Source organism: Nerophis ophidion, linkage group LG02 (genome assembly GCF_033978795.1).
Source record: "Nerophis ophidion isolate RoL-2023_Sa linkage group LG02, RoL_Noph_v1.0, whole genome shotgun sequence".
Taxonomy (NCBI): domain Eukaryota; kingdom Metazoa; phylum Chordata; class Actinopteri; order Syngnathiformes; family Syngnathidae; genus Nerophis; species Nerophis ophidion.
Genome location: NC_084612.1, coordinates 73681708 through 73702023, shown reverse-complemented (window position 1 = coordinate 73702023; position 20316 = coordinate 73681708). Strand labels below are relative to the sequence as shown.

General features: G+C 41.5%; 2 protein-coding genes across 2 annotated transcripts in view; both read right to left on the bottom strand.

The window, feature by feature from the left end:
- Positions 1–430: 430 nt before the first annotated feature.
- On the bottom strand, positions 431–18436 carry LOC133545171 (proliferation-associated protein 2G4-like). The gene is made up of 13 exons (XM_061890548.1): positions 18238–18436; positions 14961–15089; positions 14780–14885; positions 11626–11695; positions 9989–10081; positions 9851–9914; positions 9708–9786; positions 6983–7061; positions 6772–6905; positions 6610–6704; positions 4076–4203; positions 2651–2704; positions 431–1164 (listed from the first exon to the last, which is right to left on the bottom strand). The coding sequence occupies exons 1-13, from the start codon at positions 18317–18319 to the stop codon at positions 1102–1104; spliced, it is 1176 nt and encodes a 391-aa protein (XP_061746532.1). The 5' UTR covers positions 18320–18436; the 3' UTR covers positions 431–1101.
- Positions 18437–20044: 1608 nt separating this feature from the next.
- pfkmb (phosphofructokinase, muscle b) overlaps positions 20045–20316 on the bottom strand; it is a 37982-nt gene continuing 37710 nt past the window's right edge. The window contains exon 22 of the mRNA XM_061890538.1: positions 20045–20303. Coding sequence (XP_061746522.1) covers positions 20162–20303 — 142 coding nt within the window. The 3' untranslated portion in view covers positions 20045–20161. The remainder of the gene's footprint in view (positions 20304–20316) is intronic.

Genomic DNA, 20316 nt, shown 5'->3' with positions numbered 1-20316 from the left:
ACTACATCTCTACAGAACTGTTTCATGAAACAGTTCTGTAGAGATGAAGTAGTCTTGTGATTTTTTCACACACAGACAAATATTGTGCTCTACCACGCTATCGAGCACTATTCTCTGGATAATCTAATTAAGACATATGTATATATATACATGTATACATATATACATTCATATATGTATACATATATATGTCTTGATTGGATTATCCAGAGAATAGTGCTCGATAGCGTGGTAGAGCACAATATTTGTCTGTGTGGGAAAAAATCACAAGACTACTTCATCTCTACAGAACTGTTTCATGACGGGTTCCCTCAATCATCAGATGATCTCCTGATGATTGAGGGAACCCCCTCATGAAACATGTAACACACCAATAACATACATCACGTCTTCCTGCAATCATACAACGACTACAAACATTAGACAAGAATAAATGTTAGGCATTAAAAGTGCCTTTATTGAAAACAAATAAGTATGAAAAGGTTTGTCATTTGAAAAGTAGTTTTTGCCCACGAACTGAGCTACAAAATAAAACTTTAGAGATGATCACTTCAGAAGCATCAGCACCTTTTCCGCTTCTCTCGTCATGAAGGTCACGGCAGTAAATTTAGCATTTGTTCCCTTAACAAATATTATTTCCAAAAACATAGATGACGCTCAGGTTGTCAGACACTACGAACCTTCTAAAGTTGCGCAACTATGCGTATATTATTAATCTGTTTTCCACATGTAACCCTTTTCCGGCAAGTTCATCAGTAGTAGCAGAGATTTACATACACAAAAAGACTTTGCTGCCAAAATGCAATGGAGAACGTACAGCCCCTGAAAACATCACCAACAATTCATTTCATCATAACTGGAAGTCAAAAATGCAAATTGTGTTCCTCAACTAATGACCAATATAATATTGACATGACTTTTCAGTTAATGCAGTAAAGGGTTGAGTAATTAAACATGTCTGTTATTAAATATTCACTTTCTTCCCTCCCTGGGGCTCTTTTGTCCCAAGAATAATGGTGAAATCCGTTCTTCAGAAAGACTGGAGGACAGCTGCTTCTCTTTAGGGTCTTCTGGCATGGCTGTGAACTGTGAAGGCCGTCTTTATTGCGCCGCTTCCGTTTCCTGGCTTGGCTGTCCTGCTGCCGTTTCTGCCGTCTTTGTGGCCTAAGCGACGCGGGAAGAAAAGGAGCACATGTCATTCCCGCCGCAGGGTAGTGGCACGGGCCTCAACTCTTTGTCAAACAAACGGACATGTTACAATGTGAAACTGTGAACGTGATGTCAATATTGTAAACATATACATAGCTCGGTTGGTAGAGTGGCCGTGCCAGCAACATGAGGCTTGCAGGTTCGATTCCTGCTTCTGCCATCCTAGTCACTGCCGTTGTGTCCTTGGGCAAGACACTTTACCCACCTGCTCCAAGTGCCACCCACACTGGTTTAAAATGTCACTTAGATATTGGGTTTCACTATGTAAAGCGATTTGAGTCACTAGAGAAAAGCGCTATATAAATATAATTCACTTCACATGCTCTAACACATCACTTGGTGACTTTTTTGTTTTTTTAAGTTACTAAACATCCATTTTCTACCACTTGTCCTTTTCGGGGTCACGGGGGTGCTGGAGCCTATCTTAGCTGCATTCGGGCGGAAGGCAGCGTACACCCTGAACAAGTCGCCACCTCATCACACGCATAGACAGAAAACATTCACACTCACACATATACACACACACACACACATATATGTATGTATGTATATATATACATACATACATAGGGATCAATAAAGTACTTTCTATTCTATTTATACATATACATATATATATACATATGCATATTTTTTATATATATATATATATATATACACATATATATATATATATACATATATACACACACACGGGCTTCACGGTGGAAGAGGGGTTAGTGCGTCCGCCTCACAATACAAAGGTCCTCCAGTCCTGGGTTCAATCCCAGGCTCGGGATCTTTCTGTGTGGAGTTTGCATGTTCTCCCCGTGACTGCGTGGGTTCCCTCCGGGTACTCCGGCTTCCTCCCACTTCCAAAGACATGCACCTGGGGATAGGTTGATTGGCAACACTAAATGGTCCCTAGTGTGTGAATGTGAGTGTGAATGTTGTCTGTCTATCTGTGTTGGCCCTGCGATGAGGTGGCGACTTGTCCATGGTGTACCCCACCTTCCGCCCGATTGTAGCTGACATAGGCGCCAGCGCCCCCCGCCACCCCAAAAGGGAATAAGCGGTAGAAAATGGATGGATGGATATACACAAAGATATATATATATACATATAAATATACACATAAATATATATACATACACACGCACACACACACACACACACACACACACACACACACACACACACACACACACACACACACACACACACACACACACACACACACACATTTTTATATTTTGTCAGCTTTTTCTAATAGGACACCATGTATAATATTATTAATTGTTCAAATTTCAGCTTTTTCTCATTATTTTCAGACTTTGAGCTCTTTTTTCTTAAATTTTTATAGTTTTTTATGTTATTTAAAAACACACAACCTTTAAAGTTCAAGCAAAGTTTTGTGTCCGGGAAAAAAAAAAGGCATCCATGATTTCAGTTAGAAAAGTACCTTCTTTTTCTTCTTCTTTTGTGCTTTCCGGCTAGCAGAGCTCTGTAGTAAAGTCTAGAAAAGAGACAAGGGTCAGTGTAAGAGATGTCCTGAAGTCCAGATAAGGTCCAAAGTGAGACACGAGGGCTGCACGATTTTGAGCAAAAAACCTAATTGCGATTTTTCTCACTAAAATTGCTATTCGATTTTCAATTTTGTATTTTACACATATAAACACATAACAGAAAATAACAAGTGAAGGAAGACGTGTTACTTTAAGACTGTCAATCTACATATTTTTGTCTCAAAATGCCACACATTGGGGCGGTATAGATCAGTTGGTAGAGTGGCTGTGCCAGCAACTTGATCGAGGGTTCCAGGTTCGATCCCTGCTTCCGCCATCCTAGTCACTGCCGTTGTGACCTTGGACAAGACACCTGCTGCCAGTGCCACCCACACTGGTTTAAATGTCACTTAGACAATGGGTTTCACTATGTAAAGGGTTTTGAGTCACCAGAAAAAAGCGCTATATAAATATAATCCACTTCATTGGTAAAATATGCAAAAATGTACTTTATAAAATAATTGGCTTTATGCAGAGACTCAGCTTTTGTCTACATCATGCTCTTAACTGAAGAAATAATGGATAAAAACCGTACAGTGATTATAATGTAATCATAACAGAATTCAAGTAACCATTTAAAAGGATATAAACTATCATTTCTCATTACTGTCGAATTGTTTACCGTTGTACTTTAATTGGAAGGTAAATAACTGTCCTAAATAAATACAAAATACAACTAACTCATTTTATTGAAATAAATATTCAACATCTTACAGTGCATTTTTCCTCAGTTAGAAAAACTAGTATGGGCATTGCCGTCACATGATCTCCGCATATCCGCTCATTTGTCCGTGTTGATGGGCTCATATTGCCCATCCCATTTGAAAGGGAAAAATTACCACACGGGACATTTGGCTTTGTAATTTCTTTCCTCCTAATTTTTGTTAATAGCGAAATTTCTCACTCGGCAGTAGAGGCTCGCTGGCCGTGCTTCCTGTGTGTGTTTAAATCTGGCAGTCTGAGAATGTGGATGACTGAAAAGAGGGCTCACTACATTCAGTGAAATCTACAGTCAAATAAACGTGCTCAGGTGCTGAGAGCGACGCACAGAGTGAGACCTTTTCTGCCAGTTTAAAGCTGAAAAACTGAACAATGGTGACTGGACAACGTGTCTGTCACTATAAATGACAACGCATATTGCGATTGTGTTATCGCACTAACTAAATCCTCAATGTCGATTAATCGTGCAGCCCTATAGAACACTGGTCTGAACATATAATTAAACATGAAAGGGTTCAGCTTGTTTACAAAAAAAAAATCAAACTGGCCCCCCTTGGTCCTGGGATTTTTCAGTAAATGTCCTCTGTAAAGCTGACTTGTACCTTTAGCTCTGGGTCCTGGACCTCATGCTCCGACTTGTACAACTCTGGCTCAAAGGGGCCGTTGGTGATTCTGTGAGGGCCGTTGGGCATCAGCAGCACGGTGAACTTAAACTGAGCTACAAACTCCCCTGCGAGCAAGGACACAAAGCGAGGTGGAAGGTCAGCATGTGGGGAAGAGAAGACAACACATTTTTTTGTCCTGTCCAGCTTCTCAGGCAAATCATATAGTTGATGTAGATGCCCATATCGGCTGTTCAGATTTACTTTACAAAAGAGAAGTGTAGGATACTTCTCTTGTTGACAATGAACATTTTTACACTACAACGGGAGCATTACAAATACCAATAAAAATAGCGCTATTGATAATGAACAATACCATTAATTTTCCTCTATTATCAACAATACAGTTGTTCAAACGCAACAATACATATACGTAATGATAACTAGAGATTAAAAAGGAATACCGAAAGATGGAGGGGAAGAGAGTGAAGCAACCTATATTAACCTTGTAGATTGTTATAGTAACAATAGGTTAAGCTTTGCCAGTGTGCCATGTGTTACCCAGTTTCCCCTAGGGCAGTGGTTCTCAACCTTTTTTCAGTGATTTACCCCCTGTGAACATTTTTTTAATTCAAGTACCCCCTAATCGGAGCAAAGTATTTTTAGTTGAAAAAAAGAGATAAAGAAGTAAAATACAGCACTATGTCATAAGTTTCTGATTTATTAAATTGTGTAACAGTGCAAAATATTGCTCATTTGTAGTGGTCTTTCTTGAACTATTTGGGAAAAAAGATATAAAAATAACAAAAAACTTGTTGAAAAATAAACAAGTGATTCAATTATAAATAAAGATTTCTACACATAGAAGTAATCATCAACTTAAAGTGCCCTCTTTGGGGATTGTAATAGAGATCCATCTGGATTCATCAACTTAATTGTAAACATTTCTTCACAAAAAATAAATCCTTAACATCAATATTTATGGAACATGTCCACAAAAAATCTTGCTGTCAACACTGAATATTGCATTGTTGCATTTCTTTTCACAGTTTATGAACTTACATTCATATTTTGTTGAAGTATTATTCAAAAAATGTATTTATAAAGGATTTTTGAATTGTTGCTATTTTCAGAATATTTAAAAAAAATCTCATGTACCCCTTGGTATACCTTCAAGTACCCCCAGGGGTACGCGTACCCCCATTTGAGAACCACTGCCTTAGGGCAAGGGTCGGGAACTTTTCTGGCTGAGAGAACCATGAAAGCCAAATATTTTTCAAATTTATTTCCATGAGAACCATAAAATATTTTTTTAACACTGAATACAACTTTTGATTGGTTGATTGAAACTTGTATTAGTAGATTGCACAGAACAGTACATATTCCGTACAATTGACCACTAAATGCTAACACCCGAATAAGTTTTTCAACTTGTTTAAGTCGGGGTCCACGTTAATACAATTCATAGTACAAATATAAATATAACTAAATTTGTGCATTTTTAAGAAAGACCAACATGTTTAGAGTTTGATAAATCTCTTATTCTTTTTAATAACATTGGTATTCTGAAGATAACCAATAATAAATAAAATGCTTCCTACCATGAATGCGACTTCTGGTGCTGGATGGATTTGCTGATGGCTTTTTAGTCTGGCTGATACCTGGTTATTTTTAACACTGTGATTCCCAGAGTAATTATTCATTACTTATCATGTTAAGCAAATTTCAGCTACGATTTATCTGAGAGCCAGATGCAGTCATCATAAGAGCCACATCTGGCTCTAGAGCCATAGGTTCCCTTCTCCTGCTCTAGGGCAACAACGTTAATATATGTTTGATGAAACGCGATGATGTGCATGAGTGTATGTATGTATATGTACTTGTATATGTACAGAATGTGTATATGAGTGTTTGTATAGTGAATGTATATGCACAGTTGTGTATACGTATGTTTGTACAGTGAATGTATATGTACAGTGTGTGTATATGTATGTTTGTATAGTGAATGTATATGTACAGTGTGTGTTTATGTATGTTTGTATAGTGAATGTATATGTACAGTGTGTGTATATGTATGTTTGTATAGTGAATGTATATGTACAGTATGTGTGTATGTATGTTTGTACAGTGAATGTATATGTACAGTGTGTGTATATGTATGTTTGTATAGTGAATGTATTTGTACAGTGTGTGTATATGTATGTTTGTATAGTGAATGTATTTGTACAGTGTGTGTATATGTATGTTTGTACAGTGAATGTATATGTATGTTTGTACAGTGAATGTATATGTACAGTATGTGTTTATGTATGTTTGTACCGTGAATGTGGGTGTGGATGCACAAACTTTGAGATAGGTATGTACTGTATTTGTTTATATATGTGGGACCCTAGGTACCTATGTATGAATAACGGTGTGTGTGAGTATATGTGTGTTTGTATGTACAATATATTTGACTCCCAGTGTGCGTGGGAGCCAGAGTACAGCCCCAGCAACCCAGAGAGCCCAACCCACAAACAGGGAAGCACGTTTACCTTCTTTCTCGTGCAGGACACTGAAGGGCTGCAGCAACTCGTGCTTGGCACATTCCACCACTCCCAGCCGGGCTTTCGCCTCGTCTTCAAACGCCCTGGGGGGAAACGGCCAGAAGCATCGGTCACATTTCCCGATTCCATCTGGAGTTTGAGTTTTCTCACCTGAGAGTAAAGGGCATGACGTCAAAGCGCCGCTCGACCTCACTGAAGAACGTACGGGAAGTCTTCATCTTCAGGCCGTACTGCTTACTAGAGTCCCTCTTATAAATGGTGGTCCTCAAACCTCCATCTCTGGCCTGATGTCAGAAGAGGGGATCCTCAATCCAGCACTCGACACAAATTCAAAATAATCTTACGGCGTCAGGCCACTGACCTTTCCTTCGCCTGTGCTGACCAAGACGTCCACCGCGTAAACTTCGTGTACCTCAAACTCCGCCTTCTCGTGGTCTTTCCTGGATGCGACAAAACAAGGCAGGAAATATTTGACAACAGGTCTCACTCGACAGGGCACATTTTGGATAATGACAGTGCTGCCATTTCTACTGGAAATCAAAGCACCATTAGAGATAGGTATGGAAACCTGGCACCAAAACAGGACTGACGACGGTGTTGCCAATGGCAACCAGACCGAAAAAACACCAGTGCTATATTTAACTTAATGAATTTAGGTAACAACCTTTGCTTACGACGCATACAATCCCTAGGGCTGGCCGGTATACCGGTATTACAGTTAATAACGGTATGTTTTAGAGATATACAGTACATTCCAAAAGTTTGGACACACTTTCTCATTTCGCTGCGTTTTCTTTATTTTCATGACTATTTACATTGTAGATTGTCACATCAAAACTATGAAGTGGAAACCCTTTCAGGTGACTACCTCTTGAAGCTCATGGAGAGAATGCCAAGAGACTGCAAAGCAGCAAGCAGAGCAAAGAGTGGCTATTTTGTGGGTTCTTCCGAGGATGTCGGAGTCGTAATGGTTTGTACAGTCCTTTGAGACATTTGTGATTTAGGGCTATATAAATAAACATTGATTGATTGATGATTGATTTTGAAGAAACTAAAATATAAAACATGTTTTCAGTTATTTCACCTTTTTTTTTTGTTAAGCACATAACTTCACATGTATTCATAGTGTCGATGCCTTCAGTGACAATCTACAATGTAAATAGTCATGAAAATAAAGAAAACCCATTGAATGAGAAGGTGTCTCCAAACTTTAGGCCTGTACTTTATATTTGAGGAAATACCGCCATGCCGGTATCTTTTGGTGTGCCTTTTTTCGGGCCGTTTGCAGTCAATGGGACCCGGGAAGCAGTGTCGCGTAAGAAGGGTCCTGAGTCGCCAAATTTGCCTTCGAACACAGCAGACACGTCATCACCTTAACTTTGGCGGCTCCTCTTTAATAACCAGAGGTAACAAGTTTTACCAGAGCAGCTGGCAAAGCCAACAAAATGCCGCTGCTAACTGCTAATGCTTAGAAAAACTGATTTCCAGACACCGTATGGATTCAAATATAAAAAGTATTCATCCCTACATTGGCACAAATATCCGGAAAAATAAAATGTATTGTCCATCCATTTTGTACTGCTTGTCCCTCTTATTGCATTTGACTAAATGTTCATGTTTTTCTTGGTCTAAATTTTAAAAGCACAGATTTGACTATGTTAACAATAGCTTATCCCTAAGGACAATGTGCACATGTACCAAATTTACTGCACTATAAGGCACACCGGATTATAAGGCGCACCTTCAATGAATGGCCTATTTTATAACTTTGTCCATATATAAGGCGCACCGCTACAGTAGAGATTGGGGTTACGTTATGCATCCATTAAATGGAGCTGCCCTAAAGGGAATGTCAACAAAACAGTCAGATAGGTCAGTCAAACTTTTTAAATAGACTACAAACCAGCGTTCTGACAACTCCGTTCACTCCCACAATGAATAAACAGCTGTTTTATTACTCTCTCTGCTGTGTTGGATCCACTTTGGACTGGACTCTCACAGTTGTGTTGGATCCACTATGGATTGAACTTTCACAGTATCATGTTAGACCTGCTCGACATCCATTGCTTTCGGTTCCCCTAGAGGAGGGGGGGTTGCCCACATATGCGGTCCTCTCCAAGGCTTCTCATAGTCATCATTGTCACCGACGTCCCACTGGGTGGGAGTTTTCCTTGCCCTTATGTGGGCTCTACCAAGGATGTCGTTGAGGTTTGCGTTGTGGTTTGGGCAGCCCTTTGAGACACTAGGGATTCAGGGCTATATAAATAATCATTGATTGATTGATTGGGCTTCACGGTGGAAGAGGGGTTAGTGCGTCTGCCTCACAATACGAAGGTCCTGGAGTCCTGGGTTCAATTCCAGGCTGAGAATCTTTCTGTGTGGAGTTTGCATGTTCTCCCCGTGAATGCATGGGTTCCCTCCGGGTACTCCGGCTTCCTCCCACTTCCAAAGACATGCACCTGGGGATAGGTTGATTGGCAACACTAGATTGGCCCTAGTGTGTGAATGTGAGTGTGAATGTTGTCTGTCTATCTGTGTTGACCCTACGATGAGGTGGCGACTTGTCCAGGGTGTACCCCGCCTTCCGCCCGATTGTAGCTGAGATAGGCGCCAGCGCCCCCCGCGACCCCGAAAGGGAATAAGCGGTAGAAAATGGATGGATGATTGATTGATTGAATTCCCCCCAAAATGGATTAACTCGCTGGAATAAAAGGACAATTTAACATACATCCGTAAACCTGGATGCATATGCAAAAGTGAAATATATTTATCTGTACAGTAATCTGTTTATTTATATCTGCACCTTATTGCTTTTAATTATTTTATCCTGCACTACCATGAGCTAATGCAACAAAATGTTCTTCTTATCTGTACTGTAAAGTTTAAATTTGAATGACAAAAAAAAGGAAGTCTAAAGTCTCTATACCAAGTACTTTCATCACTGACAAGCATATTTACAATGTTTAATCTTGTTTTTGCTGGTTTGTTAAACGGTGACAAGATTCCAGAAACTGGACTGAGAACCTCGATTGGTGTATATTGGCTCCAATAAAAACTACTGAGGATGGAGGCCCAACTTGACATACCTCTGCTGGTCTGTTGGGTTCTGAATAATGGTCTTCTCCCCATCGATAACGTGCTGCTTGAGCTGATGAGACAGCATACCTTCAAAGGAAGACATTCATGTATGATAGAAAAAGTCATGAAAATGTGCAAAAGAGGTACTCACCCTCGATAGGTGTGCATTTGAATGACTGGGAGATCTTATTCCAGGCCTCCGTCACCTGCGTGTTCTGTATGTTTCAAAGTATATCTTGTTTATACTTGTAAGCTGCACTAATAAAACTTGATTGAGTAATAAGCGTACCTGGCCTCCAGGTTTGACAAGGCGAAGGGCAGCTTCCGCACACTGATGGGCTGCTTTGATGACGTCGGCTTTGCGGCCCGTGATGGGGTTCTCCTGCAGCGAGCACAAGAAGTTCAATACAGTTGCAACCCATTTATTTGTACACAGTAAGTGCTTGTTGACATTAGAGCTGGGCCATATGGCTGAAAAATGTATCACAACTAGGGATGCACCGAAATGAAAATTTGTGGCTGAAACCGAATAAAATTTAAACGCTTGGCCGAAGGCCGAATACCGAATAATGAATGCAGTTTTTCACAATTTTTTTTATATTGCGTAAATAGCCTAGAATAAATATTTAGACATGTTTTTCAAATAAAGTAATTTTTTATTGAATATTGACATCTTTTTAATAATCCAGTAGCCTTTGCTTTTCAAAAAAAGCACAAAGTTTTTCATTTATATTAGGCCTTCAAACAAAACATGCATTCCAAAAAAAAATAAAGTGCATTAAAGTGGATAAACCCACAACAAATGAATTATTGTCCTTTTGGCAAAAGTCTGCTGAGCCACAGTAGATATGCTAATAATGTAAACAGAAGGCTCAAGTGAAACTCAAATAAGTGTGTGCTTGTAACCTCATACACTTATACAGGTAGCCTACACAACAGGCTAATAATGTAAACAGAGGCCCCACTAAATCTCAATAAGTGTGTGCTTGTAACCTCATACACTTATACAGGTACACAACATATCCCAACGTCACTGCACGTTGGTTGATTGCGTCACCGCGTCAAAAAATTGCGTCACACGCCACTATTCGGCCTTGTCCTTAACTCATTCCACCGAAGACCGAATGTGGCTTTTTTTGCCATATTCGGCCGAATATATTCGGTTACCGATTAATCGGTGCATCCCTAATCACAACATATATTTTTTTCATATTGGTCAAAATGAATAATTATTAATAAGTTTAATGACTTATGGAAAATGTGGACCAGGAGAAAAATATATTAAATGTTTATTTTTATTCCAAATAAAACCTTCCTCTGATTATAATCCCCTCATCTTAATATCAATACAAGCATCGAAAAAAATCAGTTAATGTAAACCAAATTCTAAAATCACAATAAACACCTAACAATAACCTCTTTGGCAGTCAGTTCGTAACAACACATGCACACAGCGTTTATTGAGGCAAACTTATCAAGTGAAGTGAAATAAATTTATATAGCGCTTTTACTCTAGTGACTCAAAGCGCTTTACATAGTGATACCCAATATCTAAGTTACATTTAAACCAGTGTGGGTGGCACTGGGCAAAGGTGGGTAAAGTTTCTTGCCCAAGGACACAACGACAGTGACTTGTATGGCGGAAGCGGGGATCGAACCTGGAACCCTCAAGTTGCTGGCACGGCCACTCTACCAACAGAGCTACACCGCCCCAATTTTATTTTCATTTATTATTCCGGTAATCGAATGACCAAGTATTGGTCCAGGTCTAGAAATGACCTCCTTGCAAATGTTATGTCGGCAAAAAGAATGTATTTGTAAGTTGATTTAAGTGTGTTACAAGACGAACATGCTGGACTGGGACTTGGTGAGTTGTTGGACATAACCGGTACCACAGTATGTGTTGTGAAAAAGAAGTAATCTTACCTTAGTGGCTCCCACCACAAAGCTGTGTGCAACATTGGCAATGAAGCCGTCGACGTGAACGCCGAGGTCACTAGAGAAACACAAACAACATTTCAGGGCTACGTACATGCGCCCCCATCAGATACAGTATTTCCCTGCGTTTAACCATCACACTCAACACAACAACATACCGTATTTTTCGTACTACAAGTCACAGTTTTTTCATAGTTTGGCCAGGGGTGCGACTTTTACTCCGGAGGGACTTATGTGTGAAATTATAAACACATTATCGGAAAATATCATCCATCCATCTTCTTCCGCTTATCCGAGGTCGGGTCGCGGGGGCAACAGCCTAAGCAGGGAAACCCAGACTTCCCTCTCCCCAGCCACTTCGTCCAGCTCTTCCCGGGGGATTCCGAGGCGTTCCCAGGCCAGCCGGGACAAATAGTCTTCCCAACGTGTCCTGGGTCTTCCCCGTGGCCTCCTACCGGTTGGACGTGCCCTAAACACCTCCCTAGGGAGGCGTTAGGGTGGCATCCTGACCAGATGCCCAAACCACCTCATCTGACTCCTCTCGATGTGGAGGAGCAGCGGCTTTACTTTGAGTTCCTCCCGGATGACAGAGCTTCTCACCCTATCTCTAAGGGAGAGACCCGCCACACGGCGGAGGAAACTCATTTCGGCCGCTTGTACCCGTGATCTTATCCTTTCGGTCATGACCCAAAGCTCATGACCATAGGTGAGGATGGGAACGTAGATCGACCGGTAAATTGAGAGCTTTGCCTTCCGGCTCAGCTCCTTCTTCACCACAACGGATCGATACAACGTCCGCATTACTGAAGACACCGCACCGATCCGCCTGTCGATCTCACGATCCACTCTTCCCTCACTCGTGAACAAGACTCCTAGGTACTTGAACTCCTCCACTTCGGGCAGGGTCTCCTCCCCAACCCGGAGATGGCACTCCACCCTTTTCCGGGCGAGAACCATGGACTCGGACTTGGAGGTGCTGATTCTCATTCCGGTCGCTTCACACTCTGCTGCGAAGCAATCCAGTGAGAGGTGAAGATCCCGGTCGGATGAAACCATCAGGACCACATCATCTGCAAAAAGCAGAGACCTAATCCTGCGGTCACCAAACCGGAACCCTTCAACGCCTTGACTGCGCCTAGAAATTCTGTCCATAAAAGTTATGAACAGAATGGGTGACAAAGGACAGCCTTGGCGGAGTCCAACCCTCACTGGAAATGTGTTCGACTTACTGCTGGCAATGCGGACCAAGCTCTGGCACTGATCATACAGGGAGCGGACCGCCACAATAAGACAGTCCGGTACCCCATACTCTCTGAGCACTCCCCACAGGACTTCCCGAGGGACACGGTCGAATGCCTTCTCCAAGTCCACAAAGCACATGTTGGTTGGGCAAACTCCCATGCACCTTCAAGAACCCTGCCGAGAGTATAGAGCTGGTCCACAGTTCCACGACCAGGACGAAAACCACACTGTTCCTCCTGAATCCGAGGTTCGACTATCCGGAAAATATCAAATAATATTATTTATCTCAACTGCGGAAGAGACCAAGAAAATTGGATTCACTATATGCTGTTGAGCCTACAAGATATTTATTCATCTAGTTTATTAATATTATTAAGGATATTTTTTTGATGCTAACAAATATCACCAAAGACGCTATAATGTGGTTATCCGTGTTGAATTCTCTTGATGAGCTTGAAGAGGTAGTCACCTGAAATGGTTTTCGCTTCACAGGTGTGCTTGAAGCTCATGGATAGAATACCAAGAGTGTGCAAAGCAGTAATCAGAGCAAAGGGTGGCTATTTTGAAGAAACTAGAATATCAAACATGTTTTCAGTTATTTCCCCTTTTTATGTTAAGTACATAACTCCACATGTGTTCGTTCATAGTTTTGATGCCTTTAGTGACAATCTACAATGTAAATAGTCATGAAAATAGAGAAAACCCATTGAATGAGAAGGTGTGTCCAAACTTTTGGCCTGTACTGTGTATACTTTGCTCATTTTTCGTCTCTCTCACAGCTTTATTTCTAACTCCTACACCGTCCATTTCAAATACATGCAACATAGATGACTTCATCGAGGGTGCCTTCCAATCCACCCCCACAAATAAATTGCAATCCTGTAGGAAACACTCAGACCAGAGTAGAAGTGATAGCAGTATTACATTTTCTTTTAACTTAAATGATAAATAAATGGGTTGTACTTGTATAGCGCTTTTCTACCTTCAAGGTACTCAAAGCGCTTTGACACTACTTCCACATTAACCCATTCACACTCACATTCACACACTGATGGAGGGAGCTGCCATGCAAGGCGCTAACCAGCACCCATCAGGAGCAAGGGTGAAGTGTCTTGCTCAGGACACAACGGACGTGACGAGGTTGATACTAGGTGGGGATTGATTCAGGGACCCTCGGGTTGCGCACAACATCTCTACCACTGCGCCACGCCGTCTTCAATACGTGCATGGATGAGCGAGAATGCCTCCAACGATTTGGTTTTTCTACTTCCAAAAATATGCACCTGGGGATAAATTGATTGGCAACACTAAATGGTCCCTAGTGTGTGAATGTGAGTGGGAAGTGAAGTGAAGTGAATTATATTTATATAGCGCTTTTCTCTAGTGACTCAAAGCGCTTTACATAGTGAAACCCAATATCTAAGTTACATTTAAACCAGTGTGGGTGGCACTGGGAGCAGGTGGGTAAAGTGTCTTGCCCAAGGACACAACAGCAGTGACTAGGATGGCGGAAGCGGGAATCGAACCTGCAACCCTCAAGTTGCTGGCACGGCCACTCTACCAACCGAGCTATGCCGCCTACAATGAATGTTGTCTGTCTATCTGTGTTGGACCTGTGATGAAGTAGCGACTTGTCCAGGGTGAACCCCGCCTTCCGCCCGATTGCAGCTGAGATAGGCTCCAGCGCCCCCCGTGACTCCGAAAAGGATAAACGGTAGAAAATGGATGGATATTCTTATATATTTAAAAAGCTCCTATTATTGTACTTCCAGGACCTCCCATTAACAACGACACAAGGGCCAATGATTATCCGATAACAGTGATATTAACTCCACTGCATACGCAAACAAAGAAGACAACAAAGAGCTGAAAACAGAGTGAGGAGGGACACAACACCTACATTTTCAGCAGATCTCCGTTTTTGAGCGTGTAGTCGGGGTCACTCTTCAGCGGGGAGAAGTGGCATACACAGTTGTTGACCGAGACGCTGGTGGGAAAGGCAATGCCTGGGAGTGAAGAAGACAGAAACACAAACAACGTTTACAACAAACAAAACACAAATGACCACCTCGTCGTCATACCTTTCTTTATTTCCTTCTCCCTCTTGAAGACCTTTCCCGTTTCCGCCATGATGAAGGCGTCGCCTGTGTCGCAGAGGCTCAGCACCGACACACCGGGCTTGGCGGCTTCCACCACAAGACGCAGCGCCTCTGAGAAGGGGTGAGGTAACAAGCAGGAATTCAAAAATGATGGCAGAATGTAAATACAGATGAAGGAATGTTAAAGCACCAAATTGCAACAGAGAACTTTAATGATATATTTTACAGTGTTTGTTATCGTCATTGTAGTTTGCAATGGTACTGAACTAAATTGCATCGTATAGACCAGACCTGGGTAAAATACGGACCGAGAGCCACATGCTCAAACAAAATCTGCGCATTTGGGTGTTGATCAGAATCAGAATCAGGTGTCCTAATCACTTGGCCCGGCCAACCTTGTGGACAGCCTTCCCAGAAGAGTCGAAGATGTAATAGCTGCAAAAGGTGGACCGACATCATATTGAACCCTATGGGTTAGGGAATGGGATGGCACTTCAAGTTTGTATGTGAGTCAAGGCTGCGAATCTTTGGGTGTCCCATGATTCAATTCAATATCGATTCTTGGGATTGCGATTCGATTCGTTCGCTAAAATTCGCTCCATTTTGTCCACTAAAGACGCCGAGAACATTATCCATGCGTTTGTTACGTCTCGTCTCGATTACCGCAACGTATTATTTTCGGGTCTCCCCATGTCTAGCATTAAAAGATTACAGTTGGTACAAAATGCGGCTGCTAGACTTTTGACAAGAACAAGAAAGTTTGATCACATTACGCCTGTACTGGCTCACCTGCACTGGCTTCCTGTGCACTTAAGATGTGACTTTAAGGTTTTACTACTTACGTATAAAATACTACACGGTCTATCTCCATCATATCTTGCCGATTGTATTGTACCATATGTCCCGGCAAGAAATCTGCGTTCAAAAGACTCCGGCTTATTAATGATTCCTAGAGCCCAAAAAAAGTTTGCGGGCTATTGAGCGTTTTCATTTCGGGCTCCAGTACTCTGGAATGCCCTCCCGGTAACAGTTCGAGATGCTACCTCAGTAGAAGCATTTAAGTCTCACCTTAAAACTCATCTGTATACTCTAGCCTTTAAATAGACCTCCTTTTTAGACCAGTTGATCTGCCGCTTCTTTCCTTTTTTCTCCTATGTCCCCCCCTCTCTTGTGGAGGGGGTCCGGTCCGATGACCATGGATGAAGTACTGGCTGTCCAGAGTCGAGAGCCAGGATAGACCGCTCGCCTGTGTATCGGTTGGGGACATCTCTACGCTGCTGATCCGCCTCCGCTTGAGATGGTTTCCTGTGGATGGGACTCTCGCTGCTGTCTTGGATCCGCTTTGAACTGAACGGACCGAGGGGGGGGGGTGGTTGCCCACATCTGAGGTCCTCGCCGAGGTTTCTCATAGTCAGCATTGTCACTGGCGTCCCACTGGATGTAAATTCTCCCTGGCCACTGGGTGTGAGTTTTCCTTGCCCTTTTGTGGGTTCTTCCGAGGATGTTGTAGTCGTAATGATTTGTGCAGTCCTTTGAGACATTTGTGATTTGGGGCTATATAAATAAACATTGATTGATTGATGATTGATTAGATATCGATTTTTTTCGATTCAACGCGATTTCTCGATTTAAAAACGATATTTTTCCGATTGAAAACGATTCTGTATTCATTCAATACATAAGATTTCAGCAGGATCTACCCCAGTCTGCTGACATGCTAGCAGAGTAGTAGATTTTTTTTAAAAAGCTTTTAAATTGTAAAGGACAATGTTTTATCAACTGATTGCAATAATGTAAATTTGTTTTAACTATTAAATGAACCAAAAATATGACCTATTTTATCTTTGCAAAAACATTAGACACAGTGTCTTGTCAAGCTTATGAGATGCCATGCAAGTGTAAGCCACTGTGACACTATTGTTCTTTTCTTTTTCTTTTTTATAAATGTCTAATGATAATGTCAATGAGGGATTTTTAATCACTGCTATGCTGAAATTATAACTAATATTGATACTGTTGTTGATAATATTCATTTTTGTTTCACTACTTTTGGTTTGTTCTGTGTGGTGTTTGTGTCTCCTCTCAATTGCTCTGTTTATTACAGTTCTGAGTGTTGCTGGGTCAGGTTTGGTTTTGGAATTGGATTGCATTGTTATGATATTGCTGTGTATTGTTTTGTTGGATTGATAAAAAAATTAAAAAAAATAAAAAACATTTAAAATGAGAATCGATTCTGAATCGCATGTGAGAATCGCGATTCCTATTTGAATCGATTTTTTCCCCCACACCCCTAATGTATATATATGTATACATATATATACCCACAGTACATATATACATACACATTCATATATTGTAAGGCGGTATAGCTCGGTTGGTAGAGCGGTCTTGCCAGCAACTGGAGGGTTCCAGGTTCGATCCCAACTTCCGCCATCCTAGTCGCTGCCGTTGTGTCCTTGGGCAAGAGACTTTACCCACCTGCTCCCAGTGCCACCCACACTGGTTTAAGTGTCACTTAGATATTGGGTTTCACTATGTAAAAGCGCTTTGAGTCACTAGAGAAAAGCGCTATATAAATTTAATTAACTTCACATACATGTAAGTGCATACACATACATATATATACATGAGAATGTATATATAAGAACACTTACATGTGTGTTTACTTGAGTTTCTAAACCATTGCCATTCATTAAATGTAATAAACATAGCACCCTATTATAATACTAAATCAGGGTGACAATGACAAACTTTACCATTATTGAATTTCACATCAGCAAATTGCTGCAATCTGATAGGAAAAGTTAGCTCGGTTTGCTAATTTATTCAAATGAATTGGATAAAACGCCCCCAAATGGAGCGTTAGCAAGCAATTACTGTAATTTGTTCTAGAAGAGACGTTTCAACAGCAAAAAAATAAATAAATAAAATAAAAAAGCTAAGATTAGCCGCGGCAGTACGAACCTTGCTTGCACCTGTTAAGTAGCATGCTAGCCTGCTAAGTAGCATGCTAGTTAGCTACTTAGCATGCCAGCCTGTTAGGTAGCATGCTAGCCTGCTAAGTAGCATGCTAGTTAGCTACTTAGCATGCCAGACTGTTAGGTAGCATGCTAGTTAGCTACTTAGCATACTAGCCTGCTAAGTAGCAGGCTAGTATGCTATTTAGCATGCTAGTTAGCTACTTAGCATGCTAGCCAGGGCGCCCCGGACATAAACCACATGGCTGCACCGTGCCAGGCCGACACCAACGGCGACTTACGGTTGGCAATGTCGCCCCCCATCTTGTACTTGGTGACCACCAGGTCGTCGGCGACGGTCTGCTCCTGCTCGTCGTCGGACATGTCGGCAGAGTTTGAATTGAATTGGCCGGGAAAACGACACACGATCCCCGCGACTCCGCTTCTCTCGTGTGGGCGTCAGCCTCAGCCGGTTGGCGCCACTGGAGCGGTGGGTGGGGTCGAGGAAACATCATTATGGTCGACATCGCTATCGGACGGTCGCTATTTGCAGTTTAACAAAAAACGGTGAAGACTGGAAAGATCCAAATAATCGTCTAGGCCAGTGGTCCCCAACCTTTTTGTATCCGCGGACCGGTCAACGCTTAATAATTTTTTTTCTTCTTTGTCATGAAAAAGGGACATTTTTGTCATGATAAAGGGAGTTTTTTGTGGTTGGTGCACTATTTGTAAGTGTATATTGTGTTTTTTATGTTGATTTAATAAAAAAATATTTATTTATGTATTTTTTTTAAATAAAAAATCCTTCTGCGGCCCGGTGGTTGGGGACCACTGGTCTAGGCCAGTGTTTTTCAATCTTTTTTGAGGCAAGGCACGTTTTTTTCCTTAAAAAAACCCCAGCGGCACACCACCAGCAGAAAACGTTAAAAAAAGAAACTTTGTGGACACCGTAAGTTTTTGCTGTCGTCCAGCATTCTGTTTCTGTTTACTTTGTAGCCTGTTCACTTTTACTTCCGTTTTGCATAGCCATTGCCTTGTCCTTTCGTTCATTTTTGGTTTAAGCATTACATACATTTGAGACACTAGTGATTTAGGGCTATACAAGTAAACATTGATTGATTGATTGATTGATTTTTACCTGCACCCTGCATCCCACTGTGGTCTGCACACCGGGATCACAACAAACCATCCTGAACTGCCAGCTGCCTGAGTTTTACACAACACTGACACTAAGCAACTGCACATTATAACTATTGATTTGCAAAAAAATTTTTGGGGACCAATTAGGTGAAATTGCATAATTTCCCCCGGCACACCAGACAGTATATCACGGCACACTAGTGTGCCGCGGCGCAGTGGTTGAAAAACACTGGTCTAGGCAGCAGCAAAGTTCTTAAATGTATTGTTATTTTTTTTATAAACCTTCATTTATAATATGTAACATTTCCATACAAGCAAATAAATAATGAACAAAACAAGATCAGAAATAGTGCAAAGGGGGTGCTGGAGCCTATCCCAGCTGCACACGGGCGGTAGGCAAGGTACATCCTGGGCCAATTTAGATGGAAGGCGGGGTACAATCAACAATGTGGGGACATTGTTGATTGTCATGTCATGTTCGGATGTACTTTGTGGACGCCGTCTTTGCTCCACAGTAAGTTTTTGCTGTCGTCCAGCATTCTGTTTTTGTTTACTCTCTAGCCAGTTCAGTTTTAGTTTGGTTCTGCATAGCCATCCCTAAGCTTCAATGCATTTTCTTAGGGGCACTCACCTTTTGTTTATTTTTGGTTTAAGCATTGGACACCTTTTTACCTGCACCCTGCCTCCCGCTGTTTCCGACATCTACAAAGCAATTAGCTACCGGCTTCCCCCTACTGATATGTAAGAGTATTACACGGTTAACTGCTGAGCTCTAGACAGCACCGACACTCAACAAAATCACATCATTTGCAGAATATAATTACTGGTTTGCAAAAAAAATAGTTTCAACCCAAATATGTGAAATGAGATCATCTCCCACGTCACACCAGACTGGATCTCATGACCCCTTTAAAAAGCACACAAATGACTACTTTTAATGTACAGTTTTTGTTTAAATAAAAACACCAATGCGATTCTGAATTGTTTATTTATTAGCATCACATCATGTTTAAGGATGCAGCACTTTGTTGAGAAACAGCCAACATTGGGTTATGTTGAGCACATTTGGTCAAAAGTCAAAGCGTCCTACTTGGGGGCGTGGCCCGCCTTCTTGCTGACATGCTCCAGTTCGGCCATCAGGGAAGTGTCCAGTGTGGTGTCGTACTTGGCCAGGATTTTTTGGATGGGCCTCAACTTTAACCACCATTGTTCTTTCGGAATACGGTGACTGGGGAGAAAAA

What these genes read in the sequence shown, in the direction of transcription:
- LOC133545171 (XM_061890548.1), bottom strand. Translation starts at nt 18,319, where the DNA reads ATGTCCGACGACGAGCAGGAGCAGACCGTCGCCGACGACCTGGTGGTC. An exon ending in AACGGAGATCTGCTGAAAAT is followed by an intron (nt 11,696 to 14,779) that starts GTAGGTGTTGTG and finishes GTGTTTCTCTAG; the next exon opens with TGACCTCGGCGTTCACGTCG. An exon ending in AACCCAACAGACCAGCAGAG is followed by an intron (nt 7,062 to 9,707) that starts GTATGTCAAGTT and finishes TGTCGCATCCAG; the next exon opens with GAAAGACCACGAGAAGGCGG.